The 13,498-nt window shown below is 40.1% G+C and overlaps 1 protein-coding gene across 1 annotated transcript in view; it reads left to right on the top strand.

Annotated features, from left to right (window-relative positions):
• cntnap2a (contactin associated protein 2a) overlaps positions 1 to 13,498 on the top strand; it is a 313,547-nt gene that overhangs the window by 152,467 nt on the left and 147,582 nt on the right. The window contains exons 4-6 of the mRNA XM_041065446.1: positions 5,107 to 5,254; positions 12,291 to 12,343; positions 12,595 to 12,745. Of these exons, the coding sequence (XP_040921380.1) occupies positions 5,107 to 5,254; positions 12,291 to 12,343; positions 12,595 to 12,745 (352 nt within the window). The remainder of the gene's footprint in view (positions 1 to 5,106; positions 5,255 to 12,290; positions 12,344 to 12,594; positions 12,746 to 13,498) is intronic.

Genomic DNA, 13,498 nt, shown 5'->3' with positions numbered 1-13,498 from the left:
AAGCGCACTTCAGCCTCTTGTGGCCAAAATGAATATTAAAAGAAAACAAACAGAAAATTCCTGCCCTTGCTTCGCAGGGCTTGTTTTCACAGATGAAAAAAAAAGTTTAAAAAAAAAAAAAAAGATCCTGGCAAAAAGAAAAAGAAAATAAAAAATTCACCTGCACCTGCCTCTCAGGGTTTCTGTAAAGAGAAGATAATCAAAACTATCCGAAAAACAAATGCTAATAGAAGCCAAAAAAAAAAAAAAGAAAGAAAGAAATGACAAAAAGGTACAGGATCCAGCTCAAATGAAATTTCTCATTCAACCTGTCTAGAGCAGTAGACCCAGATCAAAAATCCATTTAGCTTCTGCCTGCAGCAAAACTTGGTTGTGGTCTCCACCCCTAGTGGGAGACTTGATTGACTGTGTAGCCCAGAATTTTAATTCTGTGAGCAAGTGTCAAGAAATGGTTAGCTGGAGGAGATGAAGAGTCTGTCCAAATGTGTCAACTTTTTGTGTTCAGTAAGGACAGTTCTCAAGGTCCGCTGTATTTTAGTGACACACAGTTTTAGACAAGGGACATGAATAACACACACCCTCACCGACGCCCCCACCTTGTAACACTCAAATTCTCTATAATTATCTGTATCTTTAAAACAGTTTAAAGATTCATGACTTAAAATTATCACTGCTACAGTTTGTCCTGTCTTCTTGGCACACTAAAGGCACATATCCACACAAACACAACCACCCACAGGGCTTCACAGAAACACAAATTTCTCTATGGCCCTTCTGTTTTGTCCCGTACACTTGTCGATAAAAACAAAAGACCAGACCAGGCCGGACTGATTTCCCCTGCCTCTGTTAGGGAGAAACACACACGCAGACACACAAATCTTCACACACACACACATACAATGGCCCTGCCTCTGGGTTGGTCTAACAAAGGGTCCAGCAGCAACAAGCAAACGCCAGAAAATAGCTTTCACTTGTTGTTTCTCAGTATCTGGAGATCTGTTGTCTGAAAAAAGCCTGTCTCTGGCTGTCAAAACAGACACACACAAACACAGACTTACACTCACACACATATAGATAAATATTCACTGACACACAAACAAACACACAGACAGAAATGACAGATTCACATTCAGGAAATGAAAAACATGCAGCCAGGGAGAATAAGTAAGTGAGTAAGGAGTAGGGGGGAGGGATAGCTGCTGAGCAAGTAAATAATGCGTGTGTGTGTGTGTGTGTGTTGAGTGCATGAATGCCAGGATATGTGTGTGGACATAAGCATGCCAACATGCATGTGTAACTTGTTTACATGGCCAGCGATGTGTGTGCGAGTGTGTGTGAGACAGAGCAGACCACAGGGGTATTTGTTGACCAGCTGTAGTAAAGTGATTAGCTTGTTCTCTCATGAATGACAGCAACACTGGCATTCCAAATGCCCAACGAGGAGACTGGCTAGCTCCCTTCTTCCCTCATTTTTGTTTTCCAAGTCAAGTTTTCTCTCTTTTTCTGCTTTTTTTGTTTACTGATCTCATGGATGGCTAAAATCATATGACCGCTCTGCAAGTTCAGTTTTTAATATTCTTAAACTTTTTTTTTAGTTAAAAAGTTAAAGTTAAAGGGACAGAAGCACACCCAGATTCATGAAAGCATGTTCACACACACACACACACACACACACACACACATATACACATATACAGAGTAAAAACTGAAAGTTGCCTGCGGCACTTTGTGGCCTTTGTTGCCGTAAATTACTTCAGTTCTTGATTAAACAAAACGTCAAAGTGTCTAAGCTCTCAAGGTGCCTACATGCACACGTATTCCGACCTAAACGGTTACGCATACACACTGTAGGCAGTGACACACTCACACACAAATTCCCAATTACTCCTTGGTTTGCTGGTTAATGATTTGACTTTGGAGGAGAGGGAATTAAATGGTTGACTAGGCAGACTTTGGCGAGGTGTTCGGCATCCACAACTTTTTCCTCCTCTTCATCCTGCCCGCTCCTCCTCCTCCTCCTCTCTTCCCTATCCTACCTTCTACCCTCCGTTCTGCATAGTAATGCCTTTTGAATTGAGCTGTTCATTCAGCCAAGCACAGATAAGTGCCGAATAGAGGGATGAACACAATAGAGAAATAAAGAAAGAAAAAAGCTAGAAAATAGGGATGGAGGGTGGTGGAGCTTTTGGGTGGAGACAAAAATATGATTTTGTTCCTTCTCTCTGTCCTTCTCTCACTCTCTCTCTCTCTCTCTGTTTCTCACACCTTGACAAGGGCAAGGAGAGGAAAGTGTCAGCCGGACAAAAAGAAGTAAAGTCTTCTGCACGCAGTGAGCCAAATCCTCAGTAGATATACAGTCTTCAGAGTTTTATTAGGATTTCATTTCCAAATGAGCTTAAGGGTGATATCAGGTTTTAACATTACAGAAAGGTTTAAATGGCAAGGTGGTGTGCGGGGCGGCTGTGTCTGTATGCATGTATGCATATCTTCTTGCACGTGTGCATGCAAATCGACACATTTGTGCCTGTTGTGCTTCAATCCTGAGCCAAGACCACAGGCCTTTTGGAAACAGACTAGTGAAGGACAAACATACAACAGAGAGTGCAGGATGAGAAGGAGGATAGAGAAGATTTGACAGCAAAAGAGGAGAGAGAAAGATGTCTTAGAGTGAAAAGCTGATAAACATACAACTCGGCAGAGCGGTGCTAGCCCCAGTGATTAAAGAAATATTGCACTTCTAGGGACATTTTTAGCCATTTTTTTCCCTCTTTCAGATGTTCTTTTTATGTCATGGCATGCAGTTTGAAGGTATGTTTCATTGTGAACTCAAATCATGGATTTCTCAAGTCACTAATCAAACAGTGGCTTCTTTTTCTTTTTACATTTTGTGATTAAGGGAATGTTTGATCTAATAAGCTAAGCTAAGCTTTTGTGTAGTTGCATCAGTTGTCACTCTTTGGAAAGATTAAACAATGTATTTTCCCACGCTTCAGTAGAGTTGCTGCTTGAGCTCATAGAGATGCATTAACTTAGAAAAGCTAATCACACCACTGGACATAAATTCAGCTTGCCTGCAGAGACTTAAAAAAAACATTCATGAGTAAAAAATTCCTTCAAAACCAAGTAAGAACATGACAAATGTTTTCCTTTTTATAGGTATGGCTGTGACATGAGCAGCATGAACCTGTAGTAACTAAAATTGTCAATTTAATGGGCTGGTGACATACGTACAGAACTGTGTGAATGTGTTGCAGTCCTCACCCTCCAGAACAACATATCTGCCCCCTGAGAAAGTCACTTAACTCAGATCTTCAGGACTTGTACACCTGCAGAGAGCAGAAACTGCAGTTAAAGTATATACACTGAAAGGCTCGCTGATGACTCATGTGGAGCTGTGTGAATTTGAAGCAGGGCGCTAATAAAAAAAAAAAAAAAAAAAGGCTTGCGTGTATTTGTGCACTCAGTTAACCTTTCCTGGATAAATAAAGATTAAAAATGAAAGTGAAGAAGAGGAGATGGAGGCACTGTTCACCTTGTGTCCAATCACTCCCTTGCTACAGTGGAAGTTCAGTGGCTCTAAGCTTAGTGTGAACTCTTGACCATCTCCTCCTTTGCAGATAGCATATCTTCAGGGGTACATGCTCGGGTCACTGAGGAGTCAGCTCAAAGCAGACTGTCTTCTGAGCAGAGCTTTTTTCCCCCTCACACTCATCCCTCTTCATGTCTTATCTAGAATAACACATGGCTGTCTGTAGTGTCTTGCGCTCATCTACTTACCCTGCTAGGCTGTTAATGATGTTTCTCCACAATGGTCCATGCCAACTGTTCCGAACATATGTGTGTAGAAGAAAAGCACGGGGAAAGGGGGTATGGTGTGTACAGGAAATCACAGAAGTCAAAATAGTGCTGGGGCTGTGGTGAGATGGACAGTTAGAGGTTCCCCCCATCATGTGCCAGGTCAAGTGAAATAAGAGACATTAAGCAAGAGTAACAGAGGAGATGAGCAAAGAGGAAATGGGAAGGTGAAGAGAAAGAGAGGCAGTGAAATGAGAGGTCATTTTAGCCAGAGTTTGTTCTGGGGACTTTGTACCTCAGGTATTGGCGAAACAATGTCTTATCTGTCTTGATTGTCTTTTCCACTGTGTGAACAAGATGCGTACACATTCAGTTACCTGTCTCCAACAAGATTTGCTGATTTCATTGCTTTACAGTAATCAAGATCAATCGTAAAAAAGAGTGGAACTTGTGGAATTGAGTCTTACCTTTACTGAAATCTTTTAGAGTGGTCCCAGTGAATGCTGCTGCCATTACATTTCTAAACAACCAATAAATATAATTTTATTTCCTTCAATTTGTTACACTTTTTGTTCTTGGCTCACTGCAAACTCTTGCCATCTTTGGTGAATTGCTTCCATGCTGTTGCTCCATACACAGGAGGAACTGTTAAATGTTGTTCCTTAAAGGTATGTGTGAGAAAAGTGTATTGTATTGATGTGATATTTGATAAAAGTCAAAAAAAAGAAAAAAGAAACTTCCACTACTGTGATCTTCTGTCTCATACACTTTTCTGTGTGTGAGTAGTTAAACAAATAGTTCAACAGACATTGTGGAGTTTTTTGGAGGGACATAATATTCTCACTGGCTTTGCACTCGTTTGTTTTGTTTGCAGACAATATGTTTTCTAGAGGCTGGGATTTCAGACTCTGCATCAGCTGAATGTCTAGACCACAGTGCAAATATGACAAGGAAATCTAAACCTCTTCAGTTACAAGCCTTCAATCTTTGGGGACCAACAAATCAGTCTCAATGTGAAATGATGGGACCAGGGAGTTCCTTACATGCACTTCAAGTCTGAGTGCAATTTCCTCTTCAAATCCCCTGCAGTCAGGCTGTTTTATAGCGGGAATATTAGATATGTAGACTCATAATTATTTTGTATGTTTTGCGAGTGTGCACCCTTAGGGCAGGATGTGGTGAGTGGAAGACATGCTTTTGTTCTAAGTCCTGAAGCTGTTTGTTTGACTGCAGGCTTGTGGCTCTGATGTGTTTAATCTCATTGTGTGTCTGTGTGTGTATGTGTGTGTATGTGACTGTTTGTGTTCACAGGCCTTCTCTGGGAACTCCAACTCGGAGAGCGCAGTTCGCCATGAGCTGCAGCAGGGAATCGTGGCTCGCTTCCTTAGGCTCGTCCCACTGGACTGGAGTGAAGAGGGACGGATTGGTCTGCGCATAGAAGTCTATGGCTGTGCCTACTGTGAGTGGAGACACACACACAGACACATTTACATTTACTGTGAACCTGTTCATACTGTATTATTATTAAGATTTATAATTATGGGTACATGCTGAGAGCTTAATAATGGTTTGTCAACTCCAGTCGTGACAATGGATTTTTTCTTCATTATGAGCTGCTTCTATGTAGGAATCAAATCCAAAACCTGCCTGGACAAATACACACACAAAAAACTCAATGTGCGGAAATATGCAGTGCACAGTTATAGACTGACAGACACACACATTCACACACACTGTCTTTTGCTTTCTAACAAATGTATCATCCAGGGAACTGACTCTCTCGCAGCCTCTTTGCTCTCATCCTATTAAAGGCTGCCAAATTGATTTTGATAACAATTTTCAATTAAGGCTCTGCATAAATTACTGTTATAAGTGACACACGTACATCTTTCATTCCGGAGATGCGATTACACTGTGTGTGGATATGTCTGGGAGTGCGTACGCCCGTGTGTGAATACAAGGGCATGTGTTGCATTCCAGTCAGTCCTCAGCCTTCTGATTATATTTCCCTTGTTTCATTTCCTTCCCATGTAAAAGAAAAGCATGTCAGTGATGATAAGGATGACAAGATGCAAAACACACACACACACACACACAATAGCTGAACACGTCACTCACAAACAACTTCAACTAGAAAATGATTCACTTCTAACACACTTGGTTATTTTGTGCTTAGATAAAGACTTGCTGCATTTTTTTTCTTAACTAGAAGCGCTAGAACTCTTATTTACTCTAACGTTGGTCTCACTGATCTTAAGAGTACTGGAGACACTGTTATTTAATGCCATATTTTCTTTAAAGGCACATTTTATCGTAAGCCACTTCAACTATGAATAGTGCCTTGCTGGTTCACTATTCTAATTCTGTTTTTCCTTGTTTTACTATAAGACGGTAATGAAGGCAGAAAAGATACAAAGATACATTTTTAGACTTTCAAAAGCTTATGAATGACAAGATAGCTATGGATACTGTCAGTCTGATGCCCTTCTCAAATTAATTTGTAATTTATGAGTAATATTTACTTATACTTTTCCAAACACTATATAAAGCATGGTATGAAAATAGGACTCAACAAAATACAGAAAAAAATGTAGAAATTATCAATATCTTACACAACACTAGACTTCGCTGTTAAACACTACCAGTCCGGTAGTGTTATGTGACATGTAAACAAAATTTAGAGTAACCAATGTGATACTACACAGTCTATACCTGCCTGTTGCTAAGCTGGGCTTGATCCAAGCTAGCTTTTAAGCACTCTTTTTTTCAACTCTGTCACTAGTTTGCCAAATGTAAAAATAAGTATACTTACAGTGACTAGACTGACTGATTATTAGGTATGATGTAGATTTGATTTATTTGTTCTGCAGCTTCTCCACCAACTTGTCAGTAGTCTTCAAACAGTATGGCATTAATACAACATTAGAAATGTTCCTGCAAAAGTCCTGCCAAAATTCAATATCTGCTGGCTGTAATTATCATCTGAATGTGTGAAAATTTTTTTCATTAAAAAAATGTCTCCTTAAATTACCATTTCCTTTGCTGCCCAAGCACTTTTGCTCGCTGGTTTAGTGTCACACTGTCATGGGACACCTGAATAGAACAGACCAACCGTTAACGTTACCAGTAGAGACTGTCCTCCCATAAAAAAAAACAAAAAAACAAAAAACAACCCTTTAGGTCGTCTGTGCAAGCAGCTCATTACAACCCACAGTTACCTTTTATTGTTATCCGGCCTCTAGCAGCTATAGTAATTATCATGGGAGCAAAGGAGGAAGTTAGGTGGTATTGTATAAAGAGTAACAAAGTCTGTGTTAAAATGAAGACCCCCTGAGAACAGTGGGACATGATGCAGAGTTCGAGCCCATCCATTTTCTATGGGAACCGAGGTCTTCACTTCGCTGGGCACTGTGGGATTCTAGGTAACGGCAAACTAGCCCACCCCAAAGAGGAGGTGTCAAAACTTAAACAGTTTTTAACTTTATGAAAATAAGGGCAAAATTCGCCTGGTGGAGCACTTGTGCTTTGCCTAAAACCTCACAAAAAAAGCAATGCAGCAGTGAGTTTACACAATATGGAATCCCTCTTATCTAAGTCCTTGGCCTATAGGAATACGGGTGAAACCAAAAAAAGTCCTGCTTTGTACAACATCACATTAACTGTCTGAGAAAATGGAAGTTGCTTATTTCACAATGTTTGCTAACTAGTGATTGATTCTATTCCAGTAGGTGTTCACTGTAACTTTCAGTGGACCTTCAACTGTGAAATTTACCCGCATTTGGATAAAGTTTAAATTTTTGGATTTTCTACCCACCGTTGCTTCACAGGGTGAAGGAAGGAGGTTGGAGTGGGTGACTGAGGCAGCTACACACAGGACACACCGGAGAACATACTTCATTTCCCATTTGAAACCAATAGTCATCAACGTTTCTGTAAAATATGGTTGTTCCACAGCATTAACTGCGTGTTTATTACTGTTACCATCATGATAAAGGTCCTCTGACATTAACAAAGTACTCATCGTAACCAAAATCTGATCTTCCCTTAAACCAAACCAAAACCATGATTGTTTCATAAGCTTAACTTAACCAAAGGAGTGTTATTTCACGAGACGCTCCAATGGGTTGTGTCAGAGGGTAGGGGCAAACAACATGTGTTTCTTCAGAACTTAAAAGGGCCAAAGCTTGATTTTCAAATATCCATCCATCCATTTTCAATACTGCTTATCCTAGGGCCCACGAGGGAGCTGGAGCAATTCCCAGCTACCTTTAGGCAAGAGGTGGGGTACACCCTTAACAGGTCGCCAGTCTATCACAGGGCTGACATATATATAGACAAACAACCATTCACACCACTGGAAAATTTAGAGTTGCCAGTTAACCTAATATGTATGTCTTTGGACTGTGGGAGGAAGCCGGAGTATCCGGAGGGAACCCACGCTATCAAAGGGAGAACATACAAAGTCCACACAGAAAAACACTGGCTTTTCAATAGAAGCATTTATTTGCAGTACGCATACATTTTCTCTTAATCAGAAATTCCTTTTCAAAAAGCCATATACCACATAAAGACATTTAAAACTGATATTCTAAGCTCCCAAATCCCCCCAGCACATACAGCAGTAGAAATGGACTGAGATTTAGAGTTTTAGAGATTTAGATAATGAGTTATACTCTTTTCTGCTTCAACAACTAAGGCTGATGTGACCTTGGTATCCTATAAACTGACAAGTCAGACAGGCCATAAAAAGACACTGTCTGAGGTAAACAACAATACTATTAAAAAAACATATAGCTATACATATAGTTTCTAGGCCACATAAGCACAGAGAGTGTTTATGTTTCTGACAGACACGAATGTTGTTCACCATGCCTTGACATCTATCATATGAGACACATCATAAATACTCAATCAGGTAAACATATGCTTACAACTCAGATATCAGTGATGACACAAAGAGAGAGAGACAGAGAGATGCTTGCACACAAACACACAGACACACCTACACATGTGCACACACTCTCCCCCTGGTTGGGCGCGTCATCTTTCAGAGTTGTCTGTCAGCTGTGTTTTGAAGCCCACAGTGCTTTCTCATGATTACACTGTCATTGCTCCTTTCTTCAGCGTTCAGTCAGCAATAAGAGTTCATATGTTTGTCTGTTCACCTACCCATTCCTCGCTCCCCAGTTCTCCTGGTTCTTTCAGAATCAGCTTCTTGTAAGTTGTTTTTTACTGCTTCCCAATTCCAAGATGACAGAGTGGAGAAGTACAGTGTTGGGCAACAACAAAGAAAAGAGGATGAAAGAAGAAAGTGCAAAAGAGAAGTAGTAGGAGGAGAAGGAGGCAGATAAATATAGATGTTGTGTTCCCAGCATAATCAAAAAATATGTTGGTTGTAGATGATAATTCTGGGTTTTGAAAATGTACGATAATTAAATGCAATACCATATTATGACTCATCTAGGGCTGTGCAATGAAAGGCTGTGGGTGTATGTGTCTGCGCCAGAGCTAGAGGCTATAAAGGAGTCATGATCCACCGTGCTGTGAAATTTACATGCTCATTTCCATTTTGATTAACATAGGATCAACAGAAAATCAATTATTTCAAAGATGAGTCAGGAAATAGTAGAGCCGGTATGTGAGAGAAAGGGGAGTCAGACAGAAACAGAGAGTACAAATTTAATTTTCTATACAAATGCAATCACTCTCATGCAAGCAGAATTTCAAGCATATCAGGATGCGAGCATATCAAATCTGACTTCAACCTGTGGCCTATTTATGCCAACAGTACTTTAAATCTGGTGTCAGCATGATGTATCACCATCATCATCTGTCGAGTCCAAGAAATATACTTATGTAGATTTTGTTTATGGATGGCATCTGTCTCCGTAGTAGGACTGAGGCCAAACACATAAACAGCTAAAAGAGCATCATTGTAGCCTTCAGGTTCAGGGGTACAATAAGTATGGGGAAAAGGATGACATGAATATAGTATTACAGTACAGTACAGCTGCTAACAGTTACTTTCATTATGGGTAAATTATTTTTTGCAATGTTTTAACCATCTTAAATCAAAATCAATGATAAAATTTATAAGCATAAAGTAACATGGAAAATTTGAATATTGTGTTCAACCATCAAATCAAAAATGCAAATACATTCAATTTCCGATTACATGAAGCAAGAAAATCCTAAAGTTAAGCTTTTGTTAAGCTCCAAGCCACCTAGTTTGCTGCCTGCATGATGAAACTTTTTTTTTTTTTGCCAAGCATACAATTAAAGATTAGGATGACTAAATGCCAGTTAAGCGCACCTTCAATTTGCCTTGCAGATGGCATCTCTGTGGTATTGCTTTTAATTGGCTGATTAGCAAAATTTATGAGCAGGATGGTACAGTGATACATGTGTACGTTAGCCAAGCTAATGTCAGCCAGTTCAATGTCTGTCTCATGGCATGTCTGGGGGTACATGGACCCGCATGGTTCCATAATTAACCCAGAGGTGAAGCCATTTTTTTTCTGCCTGTGCAGACAATCAAAACCAACTTCTAATTTTCCAACCCTGATAAATAATAACAGTAGCCCAGTATCATCTATTTGAAGATTGGCTCTCATGTGCATCTGGGCATCTCAATCACCCTCTGTAGCTTTAAATCTCTGTTGGAAAACCACCATCTGGGTCAGGGTCCAAAATGGCATGGTCTCTTGGGTCAAGGTCTGAAAACCCTTGCCATCTTGTGTGCATAACCATCACAGCTGCCCTGGATAGAGACCAAGTACTCGTCCCCTGTTACTCTGCATCACAAGCCCCCCCCCCCCGTCTTTCTCTAGTGTTCTCTCATCACCCAGTGGTCTGCAGGTGGTGGAAAAGCCCTCCACCCTCCATAAGTCTCCCTCCTGATGTTAAGTACTCAGTTGGCATCTCTTTTCTGAGCATCACACCTAGATCTCATAAAACAATTGGAAATCTGTCAGCAACCACCTCTGTTTGCACCATAAATGTGAATGAAGAAGATGATTAGAGGGGCGGGGAGAAGGAGCCAGAGAGAGAGAGAGATAGATGGATAAAACAAATGAAGTGATGGGAGGAAGAGACGAAACTAAAGAGGGAGGCAAAACAAGTTAGAAGTGGGACAGAGAGGAGAGTAATGGAGAAAGATGAAAGGGGAAGGAGATGGACCAAGAACTAGTGCGAGAACAAGAGTGAAGGGTAAAGCACCAAACGAGATTGAAAGGCTTGTATCTGTACCCAGTGAGAGGCAGCATGGGGTCATTTCAGAAGCACTTAAGTTAGAACAAAGGGAGCAGATGTAATTTCCTACGCCCCCTTTCCTCAGGTGTTTATCATGAAAGGACAGGCTCACCACAGTTGTGTGTGTGTGTGTTATTTGAGGAAGCAATATATTTGCAAGAATGTATGTAGCATTTCAGCTACACCTGTAAACAAACACGCCTGCACACACACATGCACAGGTGTGTTTTACATACTGTTTTAACTAATCACACCTCTGCTCAGGTTGAAGTTGTAACTTCACCCATCAGCTGATCACATCTGAACGTCTCACAAATTCTTAGTGCTCGTCAAAAATCTTTTAATTCACCCCATTACATTTTAAGTAGTTGTCATGTTTTCCCACAGACTTTTATAGCTCTCTCTGATACATAACTTGCAATGGAAAATATTTATTTACTGTCAACAAGTGTCACTGCTCACTGAGAGCAATTTTCACAGCAGCAATGTTTTGCACCTGCATCTATTTTGCATTTATTTGGCAAATATTTAAAGCCGGTGAATTTTTTTTTTTGCCATAGGCCTTTTTCACAGCAGACATTTTGACTTGTCATGATAGTTAAAGTACAGGTGTAACTATTAATATTAACAATGGCTCTGTTTTAGTTGAGTTTTCCTGTAAGCCAGTTCGGTGTGCCAGTGAAACAACATACTGTGCCAGCAGGGCTCTGAAACAAAAGCAGCTAATTTTTTTTCCACTTTTTTTCCCCACCTCTTTTTTCATTACTGTGATACGTCAAAATATATTCTATGAAAATGCCTACTGGGTACAACATCTCTTGAAACGATAAAATCTGTATTGCAGCAATAGTAACCTGTAAAGATGACATTTTTAACCTCCTACACATCCAGATGGCAAATACAGCCAGCAGATATTACATTTCAGCAGGGCCTTTGCTTCTTCATCTATTATTTGCATGTTAGCCCACCTTACTAAGCTTTCTGGCATGACTGTTGCTTGTAGGTGTATTGTTAAAATAACTCAATAACTGAAAATACATACTTTTTTTTTTGACCTAGTCATAGAAAAGTGTAGTCTTCAGTATTCTCTTGGTCAGTTTAGTCACTAATCAATAATCCCTTTCGATCTTGCCTTTTCTCTGTCTTTTGCTGTCAATGTCTTCCTGTCTTTCTCCTGTGTTTTCCTGTTTATTCTTTTCATCTCTGTGTCTCTGTTGCTTCTGTCTATCTGCTGTCCATTTTAGGGGCGGATGTGATCAACTTTGATGGACAGGGAGTGATCTCCTATCGCTTTAAGGTACTGCTCTGGTATTGCATGTTATTTTCACTGAGCAGCCCCATTAAGTCATAATGCCAAGGTCATTCAAGTGCATAAAGGTTAGATCATAAAACATCAAAGAGTAGCAATATAATATGATGGAAAATAAATAATTTGATGTAGATTATGAGCAAAGTATCAACATTTTTTTCTATTATTGAAAATTAGTCACCTATGGTGATAAAAAGTCATGTGATGTTCATGATATTTGTTGTTGTGCATTTGTGCAGATGAAGAAGATGAAGATCATTAAGGATGTGATCGCTCTGAGGTTCAAGACGTCAGAGAGCGAGGGTGTGATTCTCCATGGGGAGGGGCAGCAAGGAGACTACATCACACTGGAGCTTCACAAGGCTAAGCTGCTAATGCAGATCAACCTTGGTGGGTGAAACCACATGCACCACATTTACTTAGACTAAGAAATGCAAAGGAAAGGTTCTATTTTATATACCAGGTCCAGCTCCTTTCTGTCTCTGTTTGGTCTGTTGGTTGAATTTACTCAGTCTAATTCATGCAGCTTCATGGTTGTGTTAGCAGTTCATTGACAGGTCTAGAGAATAATCATCACCATCATTTTACCTAAACTATTGTAATCAAAATCTATGTCATGTCTGTCAAGCAACCCTGTCTCCTAGAAATTATGTTTCTAATCAACTAAACTGGAACAGCAAATTTGTTTTGGAGGAAACGTAGTCGCTGGCTGGATATTGTACAGAGGCAAAGTATTTTTTTATTGAATGAATGAAATGCTCCATTTAATGGCAGTGGAGTCAACAGAATGCGGTTGTGATGGATGGCAGCTGTACAAAGCGCATGACTGTCACACAAGAGACTGGGGTTTGCATCCAGAGTCATTGTCTGTGAATATTTTCCAGATATGTTCAGTATCAGTATATTTGTGACTTGCCAAATATGTAAATTTACAACATATCCTCATTATGTTAATCCAAAATGTCAAAATGTAATCCTTACCTTTTGTACAAAATGTATACTGTTACCCTTTACACTGTGAACAACAGTCACAACAATCCGTAAGTGTGTGGAGCATCACTCACTGTTGACCAGCTGTGTTGAACTGGTATGACCTTTAAGGATACTGCGGCACAGAAGCAGCAACTGTGATGCTGCATTTCC

Source organism: Toxotes jaculatrix, chromosome 20, assembly GCF_017976425.1.
Source record: "Toxotes jaculatrix isolate fToxJac2 chromosome 20, fToxJac2.pri, whole genome shotgun sequence".
NCBI lineage: Eukaryota > Metazoa > Chordata > Actinopteri > Toxotidae > Toxotes > Toxotes jaculatrix.
Note: the sequence above shows the minus strand (reverse complement) of the source record. Positions and strands in the feature narration are given on the sequence as shown.